Raw genomic sequence first — 27,427 nt, 5'->3', positions numbered from 1 at the left:
CTATCGTACAGAAGCTAAAAGATGAGGAAAAGAGAAGATAACTAAGTACAGACTTCTCTTATACCTGCTCGCTTCTGATCACATGTCTGTACAGAAAGCATATCACGTGGTCTATGACCACGTGATCTCCTTAACAGAGATCACGGGCGCAGCCCTTTACAGTTTGGACTTGGTTAAAGTACCAACTTGCTTCAACCTTTCTTCACTTCTTCTCCCTAACACCCAATTGTATTCATTGCACTTATACTGTTTATCGAGTTTATATCGTGATTTTCATAACCGCAACGTCTTTTCGCTGCTTGGTGCTTATTGGGGAAATGCCGGTAGAAAGAGAGAGAGAGAGAGCGCGTGAGTTTCTTTGTATGTAATACATGCAATCGATTCGTGGGTAGCAGCTCATACATCTTTGTCCTCGACTTTCTCTCTCTCTCTGTATGGAACTCTGATCACAGAGCGAGAATAGAGCAGAGTTCCCTTTTCTTGAAGAAAGGGGGTATTTTAGCTTGGGGAGAGAAAAAAAGGAATTCAGGCGTTGTCTCTCTCTCCCATGAAACTTTTTTTGAATGTTGGTAGACTGGACTGCGGGCCTTGTTGTGTGACGTATGGGAGGTACGCGTCGCGCAGATCAGCAAAGTTGACCTACAAGGGGGTTTTCTTTTAGACTGTGAGACTGGTATATTGGGGTTACTGGAGTGGGAAAGTGCTATTTGGAATGGTTTGAGATGTGTGGTCTTGCAAGTACTGGGGTTGGGGATCTTGGAGCATTTTATCTGTTTTGGGTAGGGGAATGGTTAGGGGTGCGAGATTGGCGCTATCAAGTATCAATGATGACTGTGGATTAAGGCAACAAGATAGATTGGTCTTGTATTGTTATGGAGACATTGTGATGGGCCTAGTTGCGTTTGCTTTCTTCTACGATGCTTAGTGTCACATTAGGTCGTGTGAATTGTTTTGATTCGGTCTCATTTGCGGTGTAAGGTGTAAGAGTGTCAGGAACCGACTGAGATTAGGCTGTTGGGCTACGCTCCGTTCTCTCTCCCTTGCTTTGGAGCTCTGACATATTTTTGGCGGGATGTATGTCAGTTTGGCTTGTAACTCTGAATATTGCTGTCATATAGCTGTCGCTGAAACGAAGGGATTTCACATTCGAGGATAAGTCGGTACACCATATTTTATTACCAACTACGATGCTATTGTCTACTTTGCTTGTTAATCTAGCTCATGTCACCAAATCAATCCTACTTCGGTCCCTCGGTCCCCCCCGCCCTCTCTACCATGTACTGTAGTTATCACTGTTCTGTGCAGGCCATCTAGTCTACTTTATTCTGTCCTTACATAAACAGATGCCCTCCAGGTACCTCCACAGATCTGACCATTGTCACCTTGGCATTTGCGATCGCATTGATCTCCAGAGACCAACTTATGGTTGTTCATGATACCAGTGCCACAATAACAGTATCTGTTGTACTCGAGACCAAAGAAAGTAGAGTTCTCACAGATGGCGGCGCACATCTGGGGCGTCATCCTAACATCGATTGTCTCTTTCCCGGAAATAACTCGGTTGGCACTGTCGGTGTAGCAGCCCAGGTAGCGATAATTCTTCTTCTTGTAATTGGACAACCTTGTGTTGAGTGCATCTTCTTTGGCCTTACAAGAACTGTTGGCAGCATTGAGGTCGATGGTCGACTTTTGCTTGCATTGAGTGATCTCTATATCCTTGCTGCTCAACTGCACCTTGCAAGCACTGTTTGCAGCATGTACGTCGTCGGTCGACTGTCGCTTGCATTGAGAGATCTCCACATCCTTGTTGCTCAACTCCAGTTTGCAGTTCTGATCTTGTTGCAAGGCATCCAGTTCCGCCTTTTGACGGTCGGCTAGGGATGTTGCCTCGCACTCTGTGTGCTTCTCTTGAGCCTCGGTAACTTGAGCGGTGAGTATTTTTTCGCGATCGAGACATTCGCCCTTTTCAGCCTGGCAAGTGTCGGGAAAGGGGCTGGGATTTCTGGAGGTATGGGCAGAGAGTGGCTCATTGTACGTGACGCCGTTGGAGCAGGAGCAGGCGCATGTGGGTACGTTCGATGGATCAGTACACGTAGCCGCAGGTGTTGCACCTAGATTTTTTGTAAGATTCGCGAAACGTTGAGCCTTGAGTCTGCTTACCGTTCTGGCACTGGTACGAGGTCCCGAGCACTTGTTGGGTGTCGAGGGAGCAAACACCTGCAGAAAGGGCCGAAACGAGAAATACCAAAGAAGTCCTCATGATATCTGTATAGATAATGAATTCAAGAATAAGAGGATGAACTGTGAAGTGATGGGACAAGTAAAATGAGCTTCACAGACATGCTTTATATATTGTTCATTCCTAAAGATCTGGCACCTTGCTATTGACTAACTTACGCTTGGTTTTTTTTGATCCAGAATATGGTGCCTTGCTCTGTTCGAGCGCGTTGCCTGGCTATCTAGAGTTCATGCTCGCAGCACAGCACCACCTGCGTATGATCTCTTACAGGTGCATGTACCGCTAAAAAAGAAGTCTAAACCTTTGTTTATTTGTGTTTGTGTCTTGTCGATCCGGATATATACGGGATATTTGCGGGGTTCCGGCGCTAGTCGAGTCGGGTCTTACCTATTCTATGCCTGTTTTTGCCAATGGGCGGAATGATTGCTTATGACCTCGACGTTGCGTACCGAGTACTTCTAGTTTTTACAAAAATGACTGCTTGTGACCAAATCCTTCGCGTTCGGGCCAATGCAAATCACTTGGCTGCTCTGATAACAAACCGGAACATTCGGAACTATTTGCTAGCCAACGAAGTGATCGCTGAGTAGATACGTAGATATTTCCTGGACATATCTTCTGTCCATATTGTCAGGAACCCCTGTCTTAACTGAAGGGCATGCAGCCATGAACATCTATCTATTCACATCGGTGTGTGTTGCTTGGCTTGTGGAATTCAGTCGGTGTGACATTGACTACTTGCGTAGCTCACTGTTCTTTTTCCACCACCAAGAATACAGGGACGCAAGTGACTTGAGCGATTTCCGCAAGGTATATAGATTAGAACTTCTTCTTGAAACAAACTCTGCAAACTCATTCTATATCGACTATCATATCCATCTTCCATCCCAAGAAACCGACAACATGCGTGTTTCCATAGCTATCATTGCCACCATAACCGGCCAAATTGTCCATGCACAGTTTGGAATGGACATGTTCCCTGGTAGCATGGTTTCTGGCAGCATGGTGACATGCCAGAGCGGTGCGTTTTCACTATCAGATGAGCGAGTTTCTTCACTAACACATGATCTCAGGTCATGTACCTACTCTAACTTGTGAAGATCCTGTTCCAGAGGCCTGCTCTTGCACTTGTAGTGACGGAATGACATTCAACCAGTCCCGTCCTCCCGTCGTCGACCCCGCGCCTTCACCTGCGCCTCCACCAGTTGAACCACCAGTACAACTTGATGATAAGCCATGCACTACAGAAATCATTGAAAGCTGGCAACGCTTGGAGCTACGTCACGAAAAGAATTCATACGAACCCTCAGAGATGAAGACAAAAGACATCAATTATCCAGAGGACACTATCTTAGTGGTAGCTGATGCGAGTAGAAGGTGCCAACACTTTGAGGTAACTATTGATGGAGAAGTGATTGGAACGACGTACGGAACAGGTCCTCTTGACAATTTCGATTGCGGATCTGTGGATAATTGTATCAACAACCATGGGGGTAGTGTTGGTTATTTCACGCTTCCCAAAGGTAAATCAAAATCTGACCATCGTGGTATCCCTAGACTGAATCGTGGAAAATGGGCTAATGCAAGCTGCAGGACCCCACGTTCTTGGTATGAGGTGGGTCGGGATTACAGAGCGATGCAAACACATCGACATGGCCCTTGGCTATTTCCAGATCTACAAACCATGCTGATCGATATTACCTGGATGACAAATGTTTTACTAGAGTGGCTTGGTTCTTTAGTAGACAAATCCCCAGGGCTGGTCGGCAGTATAGGCGGCGTGGTAGACGTGGGTTGTACACATGTAGCCGGTTCATTCATTTATAGCCTGAAACCGAGTTCTTCCGTGACCCTCTGCTTTCAAACCCGATATATTAATGCATGTAATATTGCTGAGCAGGCATTGGGGTCACGTCAATGTACCGAAACACATTGCCACCTTTGATAGAGTAAACCTTGCATTTTTGCCTTTGGTACCGTTTGAACAGACGTATCAGTACTTGACTGCACAGTCAACCACAAGACAAAAAACTATCCAAGAAAAAAACCCCATTTCTATAGCACTAATACACGGTAGCATCACCGTACCCGATAGACAGGGGAAAAACGGTCTCTGCAGCGGTGTACACGTCGTCAATAGCTACATAGCCCAAGACAAACAAGCACATATGAGGTAGTACCAAAAAGCAACTTCACGCCGACCACCCCAGCCACGCTAGCCCAATTGCAGGTTCAGAATGGGGATCGTTCTCCCTCGCTACGGGCCAGTCCCGCTGTTTCACTTGCAATATTTGCTTTACAATCCCACCACCGGTCATCGATCCAGCACATGGTCCATTGGACCCGCTCCAGTGCAACAAACCATCAGAACAAAACAGCATCGGTGGTTTAGTGGTAAAATTAGCCGTTGCCATCTTTCAATTCCATCGCGTCTTGCAGTGGATGAAAAGGTCAACTTCGGCTAGCCCCGGGTTCGGTAAGATTTTCCCAGCAATAATACACCGTTCAATTCGGACATTCAACTAACAAACGAGTAGATTCCCGGCCGATGCATTACACTTTCTTTTCTTTTTTGCTTTTGGGTGTGAGGAGGGGAAGAGCGGGAATTTTTTCTTTGCACGGGCGAGAGACCCACATTGATGCTTGATCTGTGCGCACGTTGTAGCGCCTCTGCCATGCGTTGTAGATACGCGAGGTTAGCGTGGGGGTTGTTTTTGCTTCAAGGGACGCATCTTTCGCGGTATGGCTTGGGGCGCTTGTAGTCGGTTCGGGACAAGAGACAATTGTGATGAACACTTCCGGTATTTTGGTCTTGTGCTACATGCATTGTTACTGAGATGTAGCACCTATCCCACAAATTAATTTTGTGAGACACTATAAGGTGGAGCGTTTCCAAGTTCGTCGAGGTAGCTTGAGTGGCTGATACATTTGCAGGCATAAATTATCTTCTTTCAATATTATTTTCTTAAAGACCAAGAAGACATGCACAGCAACGGTAAAATAGCAACATCGAATCAGCATGCGAATTGCTCAGCCCATCATTCCTGATCTTGTTCTTCATCCTGGTCTTGTTCCTCTTTGGCATCATCCTTTCTCTCCTCATCTTCTGGAGGCATAGAGACTGGGAACGAAAGGTGTTTCCAATCCTCAATCTACAACGTGTCAGTGAGTTCATGAGACGGTGAGGCATTTACATACCTCTTCGGTAATACTCTTCATACGGTCTCGGATACTTTCCACAGCATAACTACCCAGGACCAAGCGCAGCGGAGGGTAGCTACAATGACCCAGTTGCCACATGAGTTCAGCGCTTTTCACGGCACTCACCGGCTGCCGGTCATTTAGCCACTGTACCATCCGCCGCGCGTGCTGTGCAGGACTAGTCAAACTGGAATATGGCTCGCTTGGATTTGGTTTTACGGAAAAGTGACCGTACCGCTTCGGTTTGGGAGGCCCTGCTCCTGAGGTAGGAGCAGAGGTATAGCTAGGGGCCATTACATTGTCGTCGGGCTCATCCAGCCGAACATGGCCGGGTTCAACTAGGGTCGCTTTGATATTGAAAATGTCGACTTCGTATAGCATGGACTCGATGAGACCCTCAACAGCATACTTTGTCGCGCAATACGGGCCAAGTCCGGGTACGCCGAGAGATCCAGCCGTAGAGGAAAATATGAGGTAGCGCCCAGAGTTTTGGGCGCGAAAATAGGGGAGTGACAGCTGGATGATATGCAGAGTACCGAGGAAGTTGGTGGTGAATTGATTGCGCAGGTCGTAGTCGTCCTGGTCTTCGCAAGCTGCAATGACGCCGTAACCGGTGCTGTTCGCTATCACGTCCACACGCCCCCAATAGTCGACGCTCTTTTTGATCACCCAATTCACCGTGTCCCGCACTCGGACGTCGCAAAGCAAACCCAAGCAGTTCTTATTCTGCCACTTGCCCATCTGCTCCAATGTGTTTTCTTGGGACCATCCGACTGCAGTGCATTGATCGCCGTGTGCTAGAATCGCTCGAACTAGGGATCGCCCTATGTGTCCGGTCGCTCCAAAGACCTGAGAACAGGCGTTAGCTACTCAGCGCGTGTCTAGTAGACAGAAGCGCGTCTTACAATCCATACTGCCCGTTTCGGAGGGTTGCTTTCAGATGGTGGGTCGCAGGTGGCAGGCAGCGTGAGGGTAGGATTTTGAATGGCTCCGCCTGGCGAGAGGCTTTGGCTCAGAGTGTCGAAGTCCATATGAACGTTGCGAATGTCCGTAACGAGATGCGATTCCAAGCTGTTTCGAGGCGGGGAGCTTAGTCGGCCAATCGGAGATGCAACTGCCGCTATCTCCGTGTTCTACAAGTGAAAGAGATGCCGAGGTGTATGAGGGACTCATAAGATACGCTGTGAGCAGAACACTCTTCCGCAACATATGCCAGTCCAAAATGGTTTCCAATGTAACTGCGTCCATCGATTAAGGCATGACGAACCTCCGTTCGTCTATTAGGAAGCGGAGAGCGTCAATGGCCAGTTGATTGGGAAACGCCTGTTGCCGGTTCATGAAGTTGCTCACGAGGATAAAGAACATGATGAAGATGTCGAGGTGCATGGGTGATGTGAGAAAGAAGTGGTACGCCAGGAAGAGGAAGGCCTGAGTTCGGTATCGGCTCTTGATTGAGCGAATTACTCTGGCCGCCTTGATGGCAGCAACACGGTTCGTGGGAGTACGAAAGGCGACGACCTCTGAGAGAATGGGCATCCTAGGCAAGGGCAGAGTATGGAGAGGGGTGGTCGGGTGTCTGAAGAGTCATGGGTTGCAGAGACGAGGTGTGGACAACAGGTAGAAAGGGAGGTCACGCTTATCGATAGTAGCTTCCAATTCCCTGCGCGCCATCATCCTTCCCTTCTGGTCGATGCACAATTACGTCTTGGCTCCTTCTGTAAACAACCATAACCCATATACACAACATGGAATTTTCAAGCAGGTAGTAGGAACACAGTCGCAAACATGGCCCAAGACGTTCCTACGCCAGTGCCGCTGCCCGTCACACAGGGCGGCGCCTCATCGTACAGTAACCTCTCAACTTGGTTGAACCCCCACTAACATGCTACAGACTCTCCTTCACCCAGGGCTTCCTGCTTGGACAGCTTTCCATTGCACTGCTAATCTTCTGCTTCATCAAGTTCTTCATTTTTGGAGAGCCTCCCTCGGCCGATGAGCGCGCACTGCACCTCAATTCTCTGCGACGAGCTCGAACACTAGCTCATCAGCAATCGTATAAGCAGTTGCGGGCACGGGCAAATTCAACGTCACTTTCACTACGACACAAGCCGTCCCGGAGTATTATACGAAAGGGAGAGGAGAGCATGGGAGGGCCAAGCATAGCAACTATACTTGCAAAGACATATTATAATGTGAAAGGACACCAACCGGAGAGCTTAGACTGGTTCAACGTGCTCATTGCGCAGACCATTGCCCAACTAAGAGCTGATGCGCGACAGGACGACGCGATCCTAACATCGCTCACAGATGTCCTGAATGCCGGCAGCAAACCCGACTGGATTGGCGACATCAGAGTGACCGAGATAGCGCTTGGTGACGAGTTTCCCATATTCAGCAACTGCAGAGTCATGCCTGCCGATGACGGCTTCTGGTATGGACCGGGGAACGCGGGGAATGAGAAAGAGAGACTCCAAGCCCGAATGGACGTGGATCTGAGCGATGTCATTACCATTGGCATAGAGACGACGTTGAATTTGAACTGGCCAAAACCAAGATCTGCTGTTCTGCCAGTTGCCCTAGCCGTCAGTATCGTGCGCTTCTCGGGAACACTAGTAGTGTCCTTTATACCATCATCGTCACCTGCGTCAACCCCCGCACCTGTCTCATCACCAAGACTAGGTACACACCAAAATGCCTCTCCGCGCCGTCCTTCATCGTCTTCCGGCGCGCCTCCACACCGTCCCACAACCCTCGCCTTTACATTCCTCGACGACTACCGGCTGGACCTCTCCGTGCGCTCCCTGGTCGGATCCCGATCACGCCTCCAAGACGTGCCCAAGATAGCGCAGCTCATCGAGTCGCGCGTGCACGCCTGGTTCGACGAGCGCGCCGTAGAACCGCGCTTCCAGCAAATTGTACTTCCCTCGCTCTGGCCCCGCAAACACAACACCAGAGGCGGAGCAGCCACGGCCGCCGGCACCGACACAGCACTCCAAGACAGTGACGACGAGGACGAAATCGCTGTCATGGAGGGGAACGGGACTGCTCCCCCTTCATCCGCGTACATCCCAAGCCCGATATCCGAAAACGTGACGCTGGAGGAACGTATCGAGGCCGAGGGCCAGAAGATGCGCGAAGCAGAGATCAGAGCTGGCGTCCGCAAACCAAGCTCGGCGGCTGATGCCAGAGAGCACCGCGCTGATGGCATGCGCTGGCGCGGCGAGCAGCCCCGAGGACGCCAGTCTGCGAGACCCAAGTTGCAGAGTAGAACTACGACGGGGATTGCGGCAGGTATGCCCGGTGCTCTGCCTCGATGATTGTATGATGATATGATTAGACGCATGTTTTGAATGTAAGATTAGATATTTTTTCCCCTCCAGTAGTCAATGCGGGGGGAGGCCATGTCACTGAGAAGAAAAAAAGGAAGGGACTCCAAACTTTGGGCTTCGCTGCTTATTGTATTATATGCCTTGATTAATACACCTCCTTTCCAACATCCAAGAAGAAGAAGAAGAACATGATAAGCCTCGATTCGCAACATGGGGTATCCATTAATCTACTTTTTCTCTGCTTTTGATCCTCGTTGTCCCCCTTCTTGACACATGTGTATATATATATATATCTCCCCGTCTCCCAAATTTCTAACCTAGCCACTACCAACCCAAACGACACTTGCTCGCACGACGAAGATAGAAGAAGAAAAAAACAAGGAGGGGGTATGTCATTATTGCTTTACACATGAGCAAAAAAGAAGCATATGATTGTTCCACCCGAGCAGGAAAGCACAAGAAAAAAAATGACAAGGCGCAAGTGTCCTTATCATGAGGATATATGACAACGACAGAGGAAGTCTATCGCGTTGCTGGTACCTCGACGTTCATGGGAGTCGAGTCTGCCGGCCTTTGGGGCTTTGATGCTTCCTCAGGTGCGCTGTACGGCGGGGTTGGCGCTGAGAAGAAACCGCTGTCGGGTTTAGATGCAGCATCTGAGTTGGCGACGGATGATTCCTGTGACTTGGGGACGATGGACGCCGTGTCAGACTGCTGTGGTGTTGAGAGACCGTTGGCTGCTGAGGGGGCTTCTGGCTGCGCTGTAGATGCTGATGGCTCGGAGCGGGGCGTAGTATCCTGCTGCAGTGGTTGTGGTGGCTGTGCTTTGGAAACTTGTGCAGCATCTTGACTTGCACCATTGCCCATAGTTGTGTCGTTGTCTTGGGCGTCAGAGCCTGGCTTGCGATAACGGAGGGTGACCATCAAGCTTGGCTCGTCATCTTCTTCCTCGGAGTCATCAGCACCGGCGTCGTCTTCATCATCGTCAAGATCCATCTGATCAGGCTCTTCCTCATCATCGTCTCCCCCATCCCATGACGTTGCATCCTCGTCATCTTCTGAATCCATCGGCCGGTTCAATGTACGTTCGTTGATTGCACCTCTATTCGCAGCCCGTGCAGCCCGACCATGGCCTGACTGTGGCTCCTCTGATATATCCGATCGCACATAGTCACCAGTCGCTGGCGATGGGTGATCTGTAACTTGTCCACTATGGAGCTTTTCCCCGTACAGGCCGGTTGCGCGAGATCGTACCTGGCGACCGCTCGCAGTGACAGTTGGGCCAGAGGGTGCAGCAGGAGTGTCGCGACCCGATTGCCGCCCGGACCTACGCACAGATAGGTTGTCCGAGTCAAACTCGTCCTCTTCGTCAAATGTATATCGTTGGCGCTTGCCACGAGTGCGACCTTCGTACAAAGAGAAACCGGGTTCTGGGCGGGTGAAGGCGTCTTTGCGCTGGCGAGTGTATTCACGTCGCTTTCGTTTCTATCATGTCATTAGTATGAGTGGAGTATATAGTTGATGTTCAACATACGACTTCAGAGGCTTCAAACCGCGGGACAGCGTTGAGCATGCGCTCGCTTAGTGCCTTTGCTTCTTTGTGACCGTCGACCTCTTCTAGTTTCTTCGCTAGCGCCTGCACTTGTTCGATGGAGCCAGCTACACTGATCCATTGTACCTTTTTTAGTTTGGGATCAGTTTCACGGTAGACACGGAAATGGGTATCGTTTTGCCCCTCGACTAGGTAGTACCGCCGCTTATCGCCGTCACGACCCCATGCCTGCACTGACAAGGGGATGTTTGTGTCTTGCCTGTCCTTGGTAGTCCGTGACTTGTAGGCCGTGTTGATCATATTCTTGACCTGCTCGTTCTGGTTTAGACTCCATAGACACAGTGAGTGAAGGAGGGTTATCTAAGGCGCTCGTCAGCATACGACAGCGAGAGGGACTCCAAGACTGCTCACCCGCTCTTCTGGTGTCATGGTATTGAAGCTGCGACCGCCGCTAAGGGGATTGGTGGTCCACTTGGTGGGCCATTGCGACCTCTGGGTTTGGATGGCTTCTTCGAGAGCCCGACCATAGTGACCTTTCCTATAGAGAGTAACCACGTCAGTATGCGTGCTGTGTCATTGCGTGCGGAGCGAGTAGGCGACCGAGAAATGGGTATTGGGAGCGGGCGAGAGGGCTGAACTAACTCGACAGGTTTCTTGCGATTGAGGACAAGGCCAAGCAGGGAACACAGCAGACCCTCGACATCGGCCGACGGAGTGTGTTCGGCAACACCTGATTCAATGTCCTGTGGGCCGACATGGGGGGAGCCGCGGGGGAAGGCTTCGTTGAAGCGCGAACGAAACATGACGATGAACTGTGGCACATGGGATTAGTTTTGGGTTGAGGGAGAAATGGGTCGCGATTGCGACGCAACACGGCGCGTCTGGACGCGACTGACGCGTCCAATACGTACAGCAATGTCTGGATTGTCCTCTGGTACGGGCTCATGGGGTGGAGAGGGTTCCCGTTTCCTCGGGGGCGGAGAGGGCGAGCGATGCTTGAAGAAAGTCAAGATGGTGCCATTCTTCTTTCTCTTTTTCTGTGGCGCAGGCTTTGCGGCCGTCGCCTGCGTGATTTGGACGTCCATTTCATCGTCGGTAGGAGGCGCAGAAGACAGGGAAGAGTCCGAGTCGGCCATGGTTGCTGGGGGTGGTGGTTGATGTTGGTAGTTGGTGGTGGTAGTTGCGGCTGCGGTAGCGGGCTGGGGAGAGGAACTGCGAATAGAGCAAGGTTAGGGACGCATGAGGTAATGCCAGTCGGCTAGCACAAAGGATCGTCTAAAATAAATATCCGTCGCTGGGCTAATCAAGGCAATGGGCAATTTCACGTGGAATTGCTCTTTGCGATGCAACAGGTCATTAGCAACAAAGGACGAGCATGCCGCATTTCTCCACGACGCAAAGTTCCCATAGCAAACATGTCATTGGCCTATATGATGTTCTTGTCAAAGCGCGGCTGTCGACTATATCTGGGCATTCTACATATTGCACCAACAAAGCCTGCTCCCACCACCGCTTCACCGCTTTAGCACTCGCTTTTGCCCCGGCCATGTCCCAACTATGCATCCTACGGTGCTGGTCGACCTAGTAGTCTGGATTCATCATGTTTGCAAGATAATAACAGATCTTGGTTGGTGTTTCGTTGCTGTGGGTAGCCAAGAAGATGGATCCATGAGGAGTGTAAAAAAAAAGTTGATTGCACAGGAGATGAGGGCGCATCGGCCAAGCAAGACTGGCGATGTATGCGCACGCTATGCGATGACTGTTTTGACGTTGGTGGGTACCATCTGAGGCTCAAATGCACAGGTCCGTCTCTTTGCCAAGTTTGGAGATGTCAACCTCATTTCGCATTCTTGTGCATGGTTTGATGCAAGTGGCCATGACGACTGGGAGTAGCGTCCCGGACAAGATGGACGAGGTTAGTGTGTGATACGGGTACGGAAACGTAGGTGCAGGCTTGTTTGTAGTCCATGTGGGGTTAGTGTGGGTGAGTGTTCAAGTGCAGCGCATCGGCTTTTGAGGGTTTGGTCACACATGCGTGGGGGAAGGTGATGCGAGAAGGGTGTCGGTGTGGTGTCGAACTGGTTGAAGACCAAGGCGCGGTTGAGGTTGGGAGGTCGGTTTGGCGCTTGCAGAGTCACGTGCACCAGCCATGGTTAGACAGTTAGGTATGCGTAGTATGTAGTGTAGGAGAGGGAATGCATCACTGCGAACCGGCGAGGGTTGTCCTGGGAGTTGCTTGGCTCTGTAAGACCAGATTAGTGCAGCGTATCTATGTGTATATGTGTGTACACACACATATATATATATATATAATATAGACGCGTGAGAAGCATATACGGCACTGCACATACATATCCAAGTATGGCTACAGGCAAACGACGTCACAGTGCACCGCACCGCAGCCTAGCGAGGCAGACAATACGATGGGCTGCAGACAAGACGGCGTATTCTAGAAGCACGAGGATGATGGCATCAGCAGCCGAAGGCTGGCTCGAGATAGGAAGGCGACAGCGATAGCGGACAAGGCGCTGCATGGGTGCATGGCGGAGAGTCTGGACGGCGCACTAGGAGGACCAACACAGGCCGTGGCGGCTACGGATGGGAGACGGGTGGGTATTGGCAGAGTCGAGTGGGCGAGTGAAACGCAGGTGTAGCAGAGGGCGAGGTGGTTGCGCAGCCCCTCTGTGCCCAACGTCGGACGTCGTGACCCCAACCAACCAGCCCTTGGGGGGGTTAGTGGCCATTTGTCGCCGCCGCTGCCCCCCCGCAGTGGTGATCAGGGCTGGACTGCACGCTGGCCCAGCAGAGGGGAACGGCTGGTTGGTCCCAGTTGTATGTAGTAGGAATTATTATCTGCCCGTCCACTCCAGCCCAGCCCAGCCCGTACATTCCATCCATACTTATACTTACTACTGCTGCTTTTTACTTGCCCACCAATTTACTCCCACCCCACTGTCCATCTGTCCTCCGTCTGTCCCTCCCTTTCATCTCCCTCCTCCCAAACACGCTCTCCCTCGCCCACTCGCCCTCGTTTCGCTGCAGACTGATCGCCACCCCCATCCCGGCTCTATCTTTGGGTGCACGCGCAATCCGCACCCCTGCACACGGCCCAGCACTTGCTCTCACCACCCACCGCCTCCCCGCCTCGCCATCCTGCTGCTCATTCCTTCCACTCTGGCCACTTCTACACTCGCTGCACTGCAATCATGAACATCAACAAGAAATTCGACCGCCTCAAGCAATGGACAAACGAGAAGATGGGCGCAGAAGCCCGTACGGGCCTGTCCGACGAGTTCAAGGCCCTCGAGGTGGAGATGAACCTGCGCCATGAAGGTATGCATGCTCGCTGCCCTCTCCCGCTCACTATGCTGACCTCCCTTTCCTAGGCATGGACAAGATGCACGCTGCCATGGCCATCTACGTCAAGTCGCTCTCCAGGCGCGCAGAGGGTGCCGACAAGGAGAAGCAGCTTCCAGGTGGCCATCTGGGCTCCTCCATGGTCTCTCACGGCGAGGACTTTGAGCCAGACTCGGAATTTGGCACTTGCCTATCATGTACGCCCTCGCCTCACTCGCTCCTTCCCTTCCTCCTGCTAACCCCAACTAGCTCTGGGTCGAGCAAACGAGCGTCTGGCTAGAGTTCAAGAGACGTACATCCAAAGCGCCACTTCAACATGGCTCGAGGGCCTTGACCGCTCCCTGGTCCAAATGAAAGAGTACCAGGTACGTCACCACCTCGAATCGACATTATTGTTTTCACAGAAACTAATCGCATCCAGGCTACTCGCAAGAAGCTCGAGCAACGTCGCCTGGCCTATGACACATCACTCGCAAAGATGCAAAAGACCAAAAAGGAAGATTTCCGCATGGAGGAAGAGCTCCGCTCACAAAAGGCAAAATACGAGGAGACTAGCGAGGAGGTCTTCAGAAGGATGCAGGACATCAAGGAATCAGAAGTCGACATGGTCCAAGACCTCACCGCTTTCCTCGAGGCAGAGTTGAGCTACTACGACCGCTGTCGTGAGATCTTGCTCAATGTCAAGCGCGAGTGGCCTGTCCAGTAAGCAAATATTGATCAGCAGCGCGGCCAATACAAAGCTGACACAATGCACAGGGACCTTAGAGCAACCCCATCCCGCCCCTCGCGCTCCCGGTCCAATACCGCCCACGGTTACGCCGAACGTTTCAACCCGGTCGAGGAAGAGCCGGAACCTGAGGTGCCACGAATGACCATTCCCAAACTGACCAAACAGCGAAGTCGTTCCCCAGGTCCTAGCCCCTCCCAGAGTACCTATGCTCTGCGTCCTTCCATTAGCCGCACCTCGACGTACGACGATTCTAACAGTTACCGCGACGATTCCCCGGCTCGCAAATTGTCTCGCGCGCCCACTGAATCCTCCGTCATATCTGCTGGTCGTAGTAGCCTTCGTCCTGTCCGCCAGACCAGCAACAGCCAACAAAACACCTTTGCCGACGATTATGATGACGATTATGCACCATCGAATGGAAGTGGGCACAGACGTGATAGGTCACCGCCCAGCCCGGACACTACTTCGTCCATAGGCAGCGGACGTGGTAACGTCATGTCTCGGGCTGCAAGCTGGACGGCGGCGGAACAGGGCGGCACCGCCAAAAAGGCTCCTCCCCCACCACCCCCATCGAGGTCCAAGAAGCCCCCGCCACCTCCGCCGATGAAGCGAAGCACCTTGAGCGAATCCCAAGTGACGCGCTACTAGTATCTTTGATGAACTTGGTTTGATCTACTTTCGCACATCTGTCTTGTTCTTTGCTGACACAGCATGTGGATTTCACCGAGTTGGTATTTCGTGATTCAACGCTACACTAGACATGTTTTGACTGCGTTTGGTCTGTAGGGAGAAAAAAGGATGGTTGTGAAGGGCGGCATCATCTTCTTTACTGTCATAGGAGACTGCAGCGCAGTCCCTGGCGCACTACGGCGTATTTAATACTTGTCTTTTCTTTTTCTTCTTCCATCTGGTCTTTGCTTGTGTACATGTGTGTTTGGTAAACTGGTCCTCATTTTAAGGGGGGGTGGGGGGGAAAGCCAAGGTCACGCGATGGGTGGTTAGGGTTTTCGATAAATACGACACAAAAAATATAGAGTTCTGAGATGACGTGCATAGCCTCTTTTTTTTTACCCGCCAATTCCTACCACCCACCAACAACCACCCCCTTTTTTTTCCCTTACTGTGACATAGTTTAGATGGGATCTTTGAATATACTATTGATTACTTTTTTTTCTTTTCTTAAACGGCCATTTCCGAGATATCAATAGTATAATTCGGATCATGGGCCCATCGTCGTCATCGTTGTGTGTGTGTGTGTGTGTGTGTGTGTGTGTGTGTGTGTGTGTGTGTAGCAGCGACCGGACTAGGGGAGGTGGGGAGAAGGCTATTCATAGATTTTGACGCTAGTAGTATCCTGGATCACGAAAGGGGGTCGGTTGATCGGTGGGTGCAGGGGGGTTGGGGGGTGTGGTTTATAGAGGATGCTGTCTTGGAGATGCAAAGGGGGAAAGGAGGGAGAGAGAGGGAAAAAATACTTTATGTGGGGAGATGCAGTTTATACTACACAAATACATGGTTGCATTTTGAAAGAAACGAGTTAAGATGGTCTATTTTTAAGGAATTCAAGTCTGTGCATCTTTTATGTGTTTGCTGAATATGGTAGGATAATAACTTGTCTCTCTTCCTCTCTCTCTCTTTTTTTATATGTTGATTCGTCGTCTAGGTCTTTCTCATGCATATAAAATCGGCATCAAACATCAACTCTCCCTAACATCTTCGCCCATGACATGATAATCGTTATTGCTGCTGCGTTGGGAAATTCCAGTTTTCCTAGTTGAATGTATTAGTAAATAGTAGACTGACAAGAAAAAGAGGGGGACGGTAAAACTTACCCATTGCTGCAACCCTCCATTCGGACTCGCAGTTCCAAACTCATTATGATGAGTGGCTGGATCAACAGGCACAAAAATGGCACCACCTGTATCTTGTGCTCCTGCAGCTCCCATTCCAGCCCACACGTCAAATTCGTCTTGTACGCTGCCATTTACACCACCGCTACCGCCGCCGTTGCTGCCACCTCCATTCAAATTGCCCAATATACTATCAAAATCTACATTCAACCCATCTAGCGTTCCAGTCGTAGGCGTCCGCTGCAGCTGTCCATGGAGATGTGAAGATGATGATGTAGACTGTGAATGTTGGTGGCCACCGCCAAAACTGGGACTTGTGACAGAGCCTCCAAACGACGTTAGAGGCTGCAGCGTAGGATGTTGCTGAGGCGCAATCTGTTGGCGTTTCTTATCGAATCCCTTCATCACGTAAAACGCTTCTAGGTTCTCCTTGACGGTGAACAAAAGGTCCGAGCAGCGCTCTCGCACCCCGACGCCGTAGCAATGGCCAAAAATGTGATCGATAATGGTCGCCATGCGCTCTTTACGGGGGAGATCGGGCGTGCGATAGAGCTCGGTCAGGAGGAGCAGCACTGCGTGGTATTGCTGGTAGGTTGTGGAATACCAGGCCCATGGAGCAAGAGATGGCAATGTATCGAGCGTTGCACCAATCTCTAGTGTCGTCAGAGCAGCTGTAAGGAGTACGTCGCGTAGGCGGTTTTCAGACTCGGATCGTGGCTGCAGCGAGGTCTGAGGAAGATGGCGGTAGAGAAGCATCGAGTCGCAGCGGGACATTAGTAACGTTGCAACAAGACCTGCATAACGCTGTATCGGGACATTTGCGTCGAGGTATTGCAGGTACTTGGACTGGATCTGGCGTTTCTTGGCTTCTACCCGGGCACGTAGATCATGCAGCGTAATGTGCTTGCGATCCATTTCGATTCTACCGCGGAAGATGAGACGGTGGATCTCATTACACTCATACCTGATGAGCGACAATGTAACGTCTGTCCAACCGTTTCTCGGAGTAGGGTTCTGCTGCCAGCTTGAGCTGCCAAACTCAAAGACGTCATCGTCGACGTTCAACGGTAAAGCAATGTCGAAATCGTCTGATCGGATAGATGGATGGGGACCTTGGGCCTCTGCTGTCTTGAAATCCAGGAAACATATCTGGTACCATAGTAAGGATCGAACATGCCGTTGAAGAGGGGTTAGGCTGTTGGCTGAGCTATGGCTCATGCGATGGATGCCTATGCACTGTGCTAAGCGAACAAGTGCACCCACTACAACAGACGTCGCCCGAGATATCTGGGCTCGACAAAGTGGTATCTATCATTGTCAACGAATGTCCTGTGCTGTAGTCATAAATCGATGGCATACCAAGTAAATGGTCAAAGCTTGCAAAGTGCGAATGTTGGATGTCTTGGCCCAATTGGCGCGGAGCAGCGCTCGTTCCGTGGCCTTTTGCAGCCTCAAGAACAAATCCTCTTTTGTGATGCCAAACTGCGACTTTGCCTGTAAAGGCGAAACGGATGCAGCTGCAGCCATACATACTGCCAGAATCAAAGCCGTACACGAATTTTGATTCGGATTGCCAATCTCAAGATTCATCCAGAAGCGTTCAAACAGGCGCTTGAAAGATGGTAGATGCAGAACATGGGCGAGCGGGCTGACTGCCTGGGCATATCGCTGGAACAGGGCATCTGCCTCCATCTTGGTCGGTAGCTGCGGGGGGTCCACATCGTCGTGTTGATGAAGAGACAATGAACCACCCAGCAACAAGTTCAAGGAGGGCGCAAGCGAGGGCATTTGCTCGGCTGATAAGAGGGCCGATGACTGTGTTGCCCTCTGGCCTGCGACTGATGAAGATGTGGTGAAGCCCTCTGACAAAAGCTTGCCAAGCTGCACGGCATTTCAGTTTGTGTTCAGGAAGCAGAAAAAGGAGCAAAAAAAAAGATAAAAAATAGAAAGAGGCAGACAATACCTCTTCGGCATACTGGGGACGAAAGAAGCCAGTGACATTTTCGCAAATGATCATCCTTCCGATGCGAATGGTGAGATCGGTGGCAATCTGGTCCTCGTCATCGTTTTCATCCTCGTAGACGTCGTCCTGCATCACCTCGGGCTCTGCGGGCAGGCGCTCCCAGGCATCTGTTTCGGGCTCGACATCCTGCTGGTAGGCCTCCCACTCGTAGTCGCGGGGCGGGGTGCCAGGAGTGGTGGTGTCGACGGAATTTGCGTTGTCGTAGCCATCGGCCACGCTTGCACTACTTTGGGTGCGCACGGGGAGGTTCTTTGTCCAGTCTGGGACGGTGACGGCGGACGCAGTCTTGCTCTGGGCGCGCTCGCGCTGCTCCCTCTCTTTCTTGCGCGCCGCGCTCTCAGGGACGGTGATGAAGACGCATTCGCGGCCGAAGGCAGTGCAGTTTTGGCAGGGGTGCGTCTTGGAGCATCGCGACTTACGTGTGCGGCACTCGACACAGGAGTTGATGGGGCGTGGATTCCTCCGGCGGACCACACGAGACTGCAAGACCTGTCCTTGTTCTGGCATGTCTCACGATCGTCATGTTTGCGCCATGGGGTCGGAGGTGGGAGGGTGGCTGAGGTGATGGAGAGCAGACGACTCGGAAGTCGGCCCGCCATAGACCCCGGCCGTCGTGTGTTCAACACTGGACTGGCTGCACGTGTTCAGCCTTGTCGGACAACTGACCTGCTCGGCTGTGACAGACGCAGAGCAGACTTTTCGCCGCCTTCTGCCCGCCCATGCAGGTACCAGCCAAGCCATGGTTGCACCCATGGACACCGTAGTCTACATCCGACCCTCTGCATGGCCCGGCCAGGCCATTGTCCAAGTATGCAATCAAACACGCTCGTGCGTGCTTCGCTGCGGGGCACACATCATCAGGCGCGCCCACAAGGACAACCAACGGCTTGATTGCATATGTTGGGCACCGCTATCGGCCTAGACATGCATGCATGCAGCACACATACATACATAGGTACATACATACATAAGTCTGCTCCCCCTACCGCTCGCCTCAACGCCAGACGCCATGATCCTTGCCGGCCCAGCCCAATAGTACATGCTGCTTTTATCGCGCAAAAGCTAGCCCAACATTGTCCTTGTGCTTGCAGCCAACGCCGTGCCATCATCTTCCCAGCTCGCGCTTGATCCGCGCCGCCGCTGATGTCGGGGCCGGCTCAGGCCACGAGTCGACAGCATCCTCGACTTCCTCCAAGAACGACGTGCTGTTGTGTACTGTGGTGCCTCCAAGCACAACACGAACACCTGGCGAACTAGCATTGACCTGCGCCACCATCTTGGCCTCTTCGTAGGTCGTTCCCCCTACTATGAAGATGATGATATCCTGCGGCTTGTCCTTGGTCGATCCCCCACCCTCTACGAATGGGTACACTTGCTGGCTCAAGCGGCCTTTGATCAGGTCCTGCAGCGTCGCTTCCAAGCGGGGCGAGTGCTGCGTGTAGACATTCTCTACGCCCTTTAAGCCTTTTAGTCGGTCTCGTGCACCACCAAAGAAGGAACCGGCCTGGAACAGATCAGGGACACCCCCTGCCCCAGTCGTGACTTGCAGTGAGTCGTGATACGCCATGAGCTTTGTGATCAGGTTGATGCGCTGCCGTGACAGTCCTCCCGCAACAGCAAGCAGATCGAGCAGCATAGCTGTCGAGTTGGAAGACGTCTTGGAATACCGCAACGCATAAATCGCAACAAGCCGTAGTTTGTTGTTGGCCGGCACATTAGGATCCTGTATTATCTTCTGTAGTGACTTGACGTCGTTGGAGTGGTTGTCTGTGCATGCCAGACTTTGCTCGAGCTCACTAATGTCCAGTAGACTCTCCTCTCCAACCCGCCTACTCAGCTCTCCCACTAGTGTGACGTGTTTTGTGACATTACTCGAGAGCTTACGGAACTCTGGAAAGTCTTCAATGAAGCGCTTCATATCTGCTATCGAGTCGAGTTTCTGAGACCCTTGCTGCTTCGAGGCAAACTGCTCGACATACTCCTTGGCGTTCTGACCCAAGTCACCAAAGTTGAGATACATGTTCTTTTTGAAAAAGGGGTCTTGTTCTTGCGATAGCACAATTTCCTTGAGCTCAGGCCGTATGTCTGGCACGTCGCGCAGGTCCACCCTTCCGTTGTGTATGCCGAGCAGTTCATGCACCATTGCCTGGTACGTCCATTGCGTCAGCAGTGGTGTGACGGGGTCGTCCCTCCGGTCAACTATCAAGAGAATGGGCGGTGTGTCTGTCTTGCGGAAGTCGAACAACTGATCTTCTTGGGTCATGTGGTATCGGACCTCGGTCGCTAGCTTCTTCACAAGCAGACTATTCTTCTGATACCTGATCAAGGGCTTCTTCTTGAGCGCCAATAGAAGTGCCATGACAGCCTCAGTCGACCGCTGCAGAGAATCCTGGTTCCAGGCATCTGGGCTGGTGCTCCATATGCGGTGGTCGGGAAAGCCGAGGCCGAGAGACATGAGGTCGGGGTTGATTACGAGGAAGTCTGCGAAATATTCCTGAACAGCACGCACAACCTCATGGTCATCTGCTTCTGCAAGGCGCTCGAGGGAGGATTTCTTGATAATGTTGCTAAAGTCTGCTGGTGTCAGCAATTGTCCATGGGCCTGAGCCCCGCATAGGAAACGCACATATATTGTATTCGCCATACTTGGGCTCCCGCAGCTCTTCAATCAGGCTCTGGATGGACTCGGGCGAAGGCCGTACGAAGCACAAGCAGCGAAGATGTCGCATCTTCTCGCGCTTCTGGTTGTCCAGACGGCTACCGCAGCATTAGCCATGTATCGCGTCACGGGTCGCGGGGGAGCGGTACTCGGTAAGGTAGACCTCATGGTTGAGGAGGGCAGACTGCGTAGTTGCTGTAGATAGAATCGAAACCTATGCCATGTAAGCTTCTACCACGCAGCTACCTGGCAGAGCAGACAAACCCACAGTCTCGTTGTCGAGCAGGAGGATCTTCATCTTGGCCGCGGAGGTGCCAGTTGCCGCACTGTCCCCGGCTGACACCATTTTGGTGATATAGCCGGAGACGGCTTGGATGACGTCCATGAGGGCGAGTGCTTGCTCTTCGCGGTTTGAAGGGGCTCTGATTAATCTTCACGTGGCCGTTCAGCAAAGTCGTGGTGTTGCGCGCTCTTCCATGGTGACGCGGTTGTGGCTCAAGCTAGGACGTGGCTTGAGCGCAACCCCAGGTACGGTACGTACAATACAGTACAGTAGTACTCCATGCAGTACATTATCACGTGACTATGCATGAACACTGCAGCCAACGACCCCGCCAACGTCCCCTTCGGCATTCTCTCGGACCGCGGAACAGGTACATGGCAATCCCTAGAAACATAATTTGGATTTTTGCATCATACCATCGCAGATTGCATGGTATTTTCTCGGGATAATATGCACATTGTCCAAGGTGTACACAAACCAGCGTTGTGAACCCCACCACCATTGGGCACTTCACTGCGATCATGTGACACTACCATACCATCTCCTTCCCTTGTCCATATCACCCCGCACCAAGGATTTGATATGCATACAAGCCAAGATCTTACAAAGACACCAAGGGCGTTATCTCAGCTGTAGGTATGCAAATTGCTCGTGGTCGACAATCTCCTCTCTGTTTGATAATCAATCAGAAGCTTATGTTGCAAATCAACGAATCGGTGACGTCGTTCAGGAAAGCTATATAAACCTGACTGCAATATGAAATCATCAACATACATCAAATACCTACACTCACCCTCCTCCTCCAATACTTACCTGATACGACATAAGCACTACAGAGCTATTCAACATGCCGAAACTCTTCATGTATTTACCATACTCATAAGCCCGGCATGGGATGTTTGCTGACAAACCTCAAGCACCGGCGCGACCGGCTACATTGGAGGTGATGCCCTCTATGCCATTGCAAATACCTACCCCGATCTCGAAATTACCGCCCTGGTCCGCAATAGCGACAAAGGCGCCAAGGTCGCTGCACAATACCCCAAGACTCGCCTCGTTTATGGCACGCTCGACAGCACTAACCTCCTTTCCGAGGAAGCGTCAAATGCAGACATTGTTCTTCATTGTGCTGATTGCGATCACCTGGCTTCTGCCCAGGCATTGGTTGCTGGCCTTGCTCGCAGTGGGCGAAAGTCATATCTCATCCACACCTCTGGCACCGGCATCCTTGCATTTGCCGATTTTGAGGAAAATACCTACGGTATTGCCCGAGAAAAGGTCTTTGATGATTGGGACAACATTACTGAAGTCACTTCTCTCCCGGATACCGCTATCCATCGCAACGTCGACAAAGTTATCCTGGGCTCCCACGAGGCATCATCAGGCAGCATCCAATCGGCCATTGTTTGCCCTCCCTGCATCTATGGTCCTGGACGCGGACCTGATAATAAGCGTAGTGTGCAAGCGTACGACATGACTGAGGCCATATTGAAGCGAATGAAAGGTTTCGTCGTAGGAGAGGGGAAGAATCGATGGACCGAGGTGCATGTCCAAGATCTCAGCGAAGTATTTCTCGCTCTTGTAACAGCGGCCTTGTCGCCTGATGGTGGCAAGGCCACTTGGAACCAGGAAGGATATTACTTTGCAGAGAGTGGAGTGTTCTGCTGGGGTGACATCGGGCGTAAGATTGCCGAAATTGCCTTCAAGAACAAACTCATCAACCACGAGGGAATTGATAATGTGAGCAAAGAAGACGCGGACAAAATGAGACCAGCTGGTAGTTATCTCTGGGGCACCAACTCCCTTTGCAAGGCTGTCAGAGCTAGGAAGCTGTTTGGATGGACGCCTAAACAAAAGAGCCTCTTTGATCTCTTGCCAGAGATTGTTGATGATGAAGCCAAAATACTGGGTCGTATCCGGCAGCATGCAGAGGAGGCTGCTGAAGGGCGCATTCTGAAGTAGTATAGATATAGCTTCTGCATAATAGTCGAAACTGTTCAACTTCTGAAGGCTCTAGTTTTACTGTTAGATGGACATGTCTAGCATACTCGCATTCCTACTGCCATTCCTCACCATGACATGAGCCTCGGCAAAGCCGTTCGAACTTACGTCATGCATCTCAACCTCCAAATGCTTTGTCTTCTCAAGCCTCTTAATTCTGTATTACCGGAACCTCACTTCTGCGCACGTAATATTCGCAGCCGATCACAACTATAGATCAGAATGCCTCTTTGCACGCTGCACTTACTGGCGCTCCATGCCGCAACACCAAACTCTGTCCTGACATTTCTTTCCACGCTCAAAGCAACCGACGTCTCGCCACTAGTCGTATCCCGTGTCGTCCGCTGGATAATTCTCCCATCCAAGCTCTCAACCGAACACCTCCTCGCTCGGAACATCCACTGGGACCTCCTCCTCATCTTGCCCTCCACGGACATTCTGCCATCAAATCTCGCCAACCTCATCGAGCATCACTGGAGCGTAACAGCCGGTGTACCCTCACGCCTAATCAACGATTTCGCCTCAAAGAACAGCAAGCTTCTACATCCAAATCCCCAGACTGTACCTGCGCTCCAACAAAATGCCAAAGAGAAAACGACGCAATCGAGTCAAAGCCTGGAATTGAGCGACGAGTTGAACACGTGGATTCAATCTTTCATCAACAGCGGTTCTAAAGAAGCAAAAGGCGCGGTGTCAATGTTCAATCTACTTGCTTTCAATCCTGGTATGAAACAAGAGTATCTCAAGTACGGTACTGCGTTTGCACGTTCCATTGGCTCGAGACATGGCGGTAACGCTAAGATTGTCGGAAATGTCACACACGTCAATGGCGAAGCTGTTAACAGAACGTCCACAAGTCCTACCGGCAATGATGATTGGGATGAGATTGCACTGGCGCATTATCCCAGTATACTGCATTTTAGGGATATGCTGGTTAGCGAGGAGTATCAGGCGGTTAACAAGAGACATCGTGTGCCGAGTTTGAAGGATACGTGTATTTTGATGACGAGTGAGATTGCGGTGGAGGAGATGTTGGAAGAGGGTGTGGGAAAGGCGAGGTTGTAGGTGCAAAAGCACTGTATTGCTCTATTTACCTAGAGAGATACCATTCAACAGGTGTACATAGTGTCGAGCCACGAGTCTTGCTATGGGAGAAGCGGAATACTGTTGCTTTTACCTTCGTGACGTCGATAGTATGTGAGTGCTAGAATATCTAGGGCTTGAGAATTGTACTAGAATGATTGAAACCGCGTTGAATCAAACGTCCCTTCTACTGTGCAAGAAGCCTTACTCTTATACCAGAGTTCGAGCGACAATAGTTTTGCCTAGGGTTACGAGTAACCCTGTACACCGGCACACGATGACCGATTGGCCTCCACGATCGTATATCCACGTAGACTGGCCCAGCCACACCTTGAGTGCATTCGTCACGTCCGGGAATGTCATCGCCTCCGGGAACACCATGAACCCCTGCGAGTAACATCCCCCGCACTGTTTCGTCGGAATATCTTCCTTTATGCAATGCCTTGCACGCTCAATTTACATAGTGCTTGATCCCGTATTGAACAGTCGAGTTATGAAGCGCATTGATAGGGGCGGCTCGAACCTGAAATATTGATGCTCCGCTATAGTAAGCAAGGAAATCCCCCGTCCGTTACTCTGAACGACGAGAGTGAAATTCCTCAGATTAGAGCAGGGTTGCAATCGGATCAAGGAAAGATCTCGACCCGCGGCATTTCTTGCAAATCACTTTCGCAACCTGCGAATTAGGCGGGGGGTTCGTCCTATGATGTAGTGTCTGGGCTCTCGGTCGATCGGCAGATCACAGGCCAAGAATCGGGGCTGGGCAATTTTATCTCCGATTTATCGGTCGACCGATAGTCGATAGGCTTTGCCCTATGGCTAGTCAATGATAGTACCAGGTAAACACAGTAGTAAACCGATTCAGTGTCTAATGCCAACATTGGAAATGGTATATATTTCATCAGTACGCACTTACTTAAGTGAAAGGTAAAGAATGTGTATCGGCCAGAGGTACTACGTACCTTGTCTCCACGCATGTAAGCCGAAGACATGGTAATCCATAGAGACTCCAAGGCCGAATTGTAACACCGTCTTGGTAACCGACAAACAGTGGGGACGGAATCGGACGCAGGTTTCCTTCCGCTTATTAACCTGTGATGTCTATATACATAAGACAGGAAATGACTACGTATACCTATGTTGAATAAACGAACCTCATCACTCAACATTCTAACCGACCATGAACTTGGCACAAAGCGTTGCAGAACTGCTCGCCCATTCTTCCCTCAGTGATTCTCTTGTTTCAATTGTCACCACAGCGGTGGCATGCTCTCTAGGCTTCTTCTACTTTGCTTTCTATAGTAAACGTGTCACTACAAACGCGACATGGTATGCTTTTACAAACGACGCCCTCAAAGACCATTCTAAAGGGAAAGAGCAATGGACTACCAACTGCCGGGAGCTTCTTTACGGAGGATTGAAAAAGGTATTAGAGCTGGGGATAAGTAACATAGTACACGTCTTAACAGTTCGTATAGGTTAAAAGCGCCATAGCAGTGATTTCTCCTACTGGACCTGTCATTTTCGTGCCAAACTCGTTCGCGCATGAGATTCGGAATATAAAGGAACTTGATTTCGCAAAAGGCCTGGTATCTGTTAGTGGGCCTGGCTGAACTTGTCCGATGCTGCAAAACCACTGACTCCTTAATAGGACTTCTTGGCTACTTATTCAGGATTGGATCCGATTGCAACAATCGATTACCACGACATCATGCAAGACGTCGTCCGGCTCGATCTTACCCGATCATTAGATGCTATTGTTGGAGACATGGACGCTGAAGTTGAAGCCGTTGTCAGGGATGGACTGGGCAATGTTCCAGGTATGTACTGCTCCTACCCCTCCAAAGCTACCAAAACACTGACGAAATCTTTCTGCAAGACTGGAAATCTATAGAATTGAAACCATTCATCTACCGTATTATTGCCCGGGTCTCTACTCTTGTTTTTCTTGGGCCAGAAGCTGCAAGCAACGACGACTGGCTTGAGATAGCTGTATCCTACACCATAAATCTTGTGCGGGCTGCCCTAAGACTCCGCACAGTACCTTCATTCTTACGACCCATTGCACAATGGTGGATTCCTGAGCTCAAGTTATGCAGACAACAAGTTGCTAAAGCTCGAGAAATCATTAATCCGATTGCACAGGATCGCATGCGGAGAAAAGCCAGCGGAGAGATTACAGAGAAGACTGCTGATATGATGAGTTGGATTGATGACAAAGCCAGGGCGAAGGGTGTCAAGATTGATTTTGCCAGTCTTCAACTAAACTTCGCAGTGGCGGCACTGCATACGACTACCGAAACACTATCGTTTCTCATGCTTGATATTCTCGAGCACGACAATGGAAATGAGCATCATGTCGAGCGACTAAGAAAAGAGATGGTTTCGATTCTAGCAGAACATGGCTGGAGAAAGACGTCATTGTCTTCAATGACGTTACTGGATAGTGCGATGAAAGAATCTCAACGTATGAACACTCTAAGCAATGGTAAGTCATTCTGCTTTATTTCTTAGTATTTTGACATACCTGACATTAACAGTCGCAATGCAACGCCAAGCCACAGCCACCATAACGCTTTCCGACGGCACAATCATTCCCAAGGGCTACAAACTCGCCGTCGAAACCAAAATGGACGACCCGGACCTCTATCCCAACCCTGAAAAATTTGATCTAGATCGGTTTGTCAAGCTCCGCGAGACTAACCGGAGTAAATGGCATTTCGTCACAGGGTCACCCGAACACACAGCGTTTGGTTACGGAAAGCACACTTGTCCTGGTCGCTTCTTTGCCAGCAATGAGATTAAAATCATTCTGACGCAATTGCTGATCAAGTACGATTGGAAGCTTAGTGAAGAGCAAGGGCGATTTCCGACTCTTTGCTCGGGAACGGAAGTTGCGGTTGATCCCCGCCAGAAGATTATGGTGAAGAGTAGATTGGAGGAGATTGGTCTGAGCTCGCTTTGAATTCAGTACTTGCGTAGTGGCTAAGGGATAACAAGTTTCAGATCAGTTTTACCGGAGAGGGACGACAAGATATGTAGAAGTAGGTTACATAATGGCACAAGCTATCTTCGCACTTCTCGAAGTTGTAGTACTCGCCCCACGTGCCTAGTTCTTCC

At 50.8% G+C, this 27,427-nt stretch overlaps 13 protein-coding genes across 13 annotated transcripts; 7 read left to right on the top strand and 6 right to left on the bottom strand.

The window, feature by feature from the left end:
• Nucleotides 1–1,320: 1,320 nt before the first annotated feature.
• On the bottom strand, nt 1,321–2,260 carry COCCADRAFT_109432 (uncharacterized protein; the record flags this gene model as incomplete). Its single annotated transcript, XM_007719173.1, has 2 exons — nt 1,321–2,111; nt 2,161–2,260. The coding sequence occupies 2 exons, from the start codon at nt 2,258–2,260 to the stop codon at nt 1,321–1,323; spliced, it is 891 nt and encodes a 296-aa protein (XP_007717363.1).
• Nucleotides 2,261–2,625: 365 nt separating this feature from the next.
• COCCADRAFT_109444 (uncharacterized protein) lies at nt 2,626–2,829 on the top strand (the record flags this gene model as incomplete). The annotated part of the gene is made up of 1 exon (XM_007719172.1): nt 2,626–2,829. A coding segment is annotated over one exon (204 nt), but the record flags the coding sequence as incomplete, so codon positions are not given.
• A 313-nt stretch (nt 2,830–3,142) lies between these two features.
• Nucleotides 3,143–3,930, top strand: COCCADRAFT_9279 (uncharacterized protein; the record flags this gene model as incomplete). The annotated part of the gene is made up of 3 exons (XM_007719171.1): nt 3,143–3,260; nt 3,313–3,762; nt 3,833–3,930. 3 exons carry the CDS (start codon nt 3,143–3,145, stop codon nt 3,928–3,930), a joined length of 666 nt encoding a protein of 221 aa, XP_007717361.1.
• Nucleotides 3,931–5,277: 1,347 nt separating this feature from the next.
• COCCADRAFT_41134 (uncharacterized protein) lies at nt 5,278–6,976 on the bottom strand (the record flags this gene model as incomplete). Its single annotated transcript, XM_007719170.1, has 4 exons — nt 5,278–5,391; nt 5,438–6,289; nt 6,346–6,451; nt 6,804–6,976. The coding sequence occupies 4 exons, from the start codon at nt 6,974–6,976 to the stop codon at nt 5,278–5,280; spliced, it is 1,245 nt and encodes a 414-aa protein (XP_007717360.1).
• A 249-nt stretch (nt 6,977–7,225) lies between these two features.
• Nucleotides 7,226–8,757, top strand: COCCADRAFT_9277 (uncharacterized protein; the record flags this gene model as incomplete). The annotated part of the gene is made up of 2 exons (XM_007719169.1): nt 7,226–7,284; nt 7,332–8,757. 2 exons carry the CDS (start codon nt 7,226–7,228, stop codon nt 8,755–8,757), a joined length of 1,485 nt encoding a protein of 494 aa, XP_007717359.1.
• Nucleotides 8,758–9,291: 534 nt separating this feature from the next.
• COCCADRAFT_30385 (uncharacterized protein) lies at nt 9,292–11,457 on the bottom strand (the record flags this gene model as incomplete). The annotated part of the gene is made up of 5 exons (XM_007719168.1): nt 9,292–10,254; nt 10,304–10,681; nt 10,733–10,859; nt 10,964–11,133; nt 11,233–11,457. The coding sequence occupies 5 exons, from the start codon at nt 11,455–11,457 to the stop codon at nt 9,292–9,294; spliced, it is 1,863 nt and encodes a 620-aa protein (XP_007717358.1).
• Nucleotides 11,458–13,527: 2,070 nt separating this feature from the next.
• COCCADRAFT_109409 (uncharacterized protein) lies at nt 13,528–15,056 on the top strand (the record flags this gene model as incomplete). Its single annotated transcript, XM_007719167.1, has 5 exons — nt 13,528–13,654; nt 13,708–13,875; nt 13,928–14,043; nt 14,100–14,380; nt 14,435–15,056. The coding sequence occupies 5 exons, from the start codon at nt 13,528–13,530 to the stop codon at nt 15,054–15,056; spliced, it is 1,314 nt and encodes a 437-aa protein (XP_007717357.1).
• Nucleotides 15,057–16,145: 1,089 nt separating this feature from the next.
• COCCADRAFT_9274 (uncharacterized protein) lies at nt 16,146–18,788 on the bottom strand (the record flags this gene model as incomplete). The annotated part of the gene is made up of 4 exons (XM_007719166.1): nt 16,146–16,178; nt 16,241–17,566; nt 17,618–18,139; nt 18,222–18,788. 4 exons carry the CDS (start codon nt 18,786–18,788, stop codon nt 16,146–16,148), a joined length of 2,448 nt encoding a protein of 815 aa, XP_007717356.1.
• Nucleotides 18,789–19,386: 598 nt separating this feature from the next.
• On the bottom strand, nt 19,387–21,325 carry COCCADRAFT_109421 (uncharacterized protein; the record flags this gene model as incomplete). Its single annotated transcript, XM_007719165.1, has 4 exons — nt 19,387–20,855; nt 20,908–21,038; nt 21,090–21,154; nt 21,209–21,325. The coding sequence occupies 4 exons, from the start codon at nt 21,323–21,325 to the stop codon at nt 19,387–19,389; spliced, it is 1,782 nt and encodes a 593-aa protein (XP_007717355.1).
• Nucleotides 21,326–22,070: 745 nt separating this feature from the next.
• On the top strand, nt 22,071–23,185 carry COCCADRAFT_41129 (uncharacterized protein; the record flags this gene model as incomplete). Its single annotated transcript, XM_007719164.1, has 2 exons — nt 22,071–22,087; nt 22,141–23,185. 2 exons carry the CDS (start codon nt 22,071–22,073, stop codon nt 23,183–23,185), a joined length of 1,062 nt encoding a protein of 353 aa, XP_007717354.1.
• Nucleotides 23,186–23,446: 261 nt separating this feature from the next.
• Nucleotides 23,447–24,289, top strand: COCCADRAFT_109411 (uncharacterized protein; the record flags this gene model as incomplete). Its single annotated transcript, XM_007719163.1, has 1 exon — nt 23,447–24,289. The coding sequence occupies one exon, from the start codon at nt 23,447–23,449 to the stop codon at nt 24,287–24,289; it is 843 nt and encodes a 280-aa protein (XP_007717353.1).
• Nucleotides 24,290–24,494: 205 nt separating this feature from the next.
• Nucleotides 24,495–24,710, bottom strand: COCCADRAFT_109424 (uncharacterized protein; the record flags this gene model as incomplete). Its single annotated transcript, XM_007719162.1, has 1 exon — nt 24,495–24,710. A coding segment is annotated over one exon (216 nt), but the record flags the coding sequence as incomplete, so codon positions are not given.
• Nucleotides 24,711–25,487: 777 nt separating this feature from the next.
• COCCADRAFT_9270 (uncharacterized protein) lies at nt 25,488–27,272 on the top strand (the record flags this gene model as incomplete). The annotated part of the gene is made up of 5 exons (XM_007719161.1): nt 25,488–25,733; nt 25,786–25,902; nt 25,959–26,127; nt 26,187–26,795; nt 26,848–27,272. The coding sequence occupies 5 exons, from the start codon at nt 25,488–25,490 to the stop codon at nt 27,270–27,272; spliced, it is 1,566 nt and encodes a 521-aa protein (XP_007717351.1).
• Nucleotides 27,273–27,427: the final 155 nt, after the last annotated feature.

This window comes from Bipolaris zeicola, assembly GCF_000523435.1.
Source record: "Bipolaris zeicola 26-R-13 unplaced genomic scaffold scaffold_285, whole genome shotgun sequence".
Lineage (NCBI taxonomy): Eukaryota > Fungi > Ascomycota > Dothideomycetes > Pleosporales > Pleosporaceae > Bipolaris > Bipolaris zeicola.
This window is presented reverse-complemented; position numbering and strand designations above follow the sequence as displayed.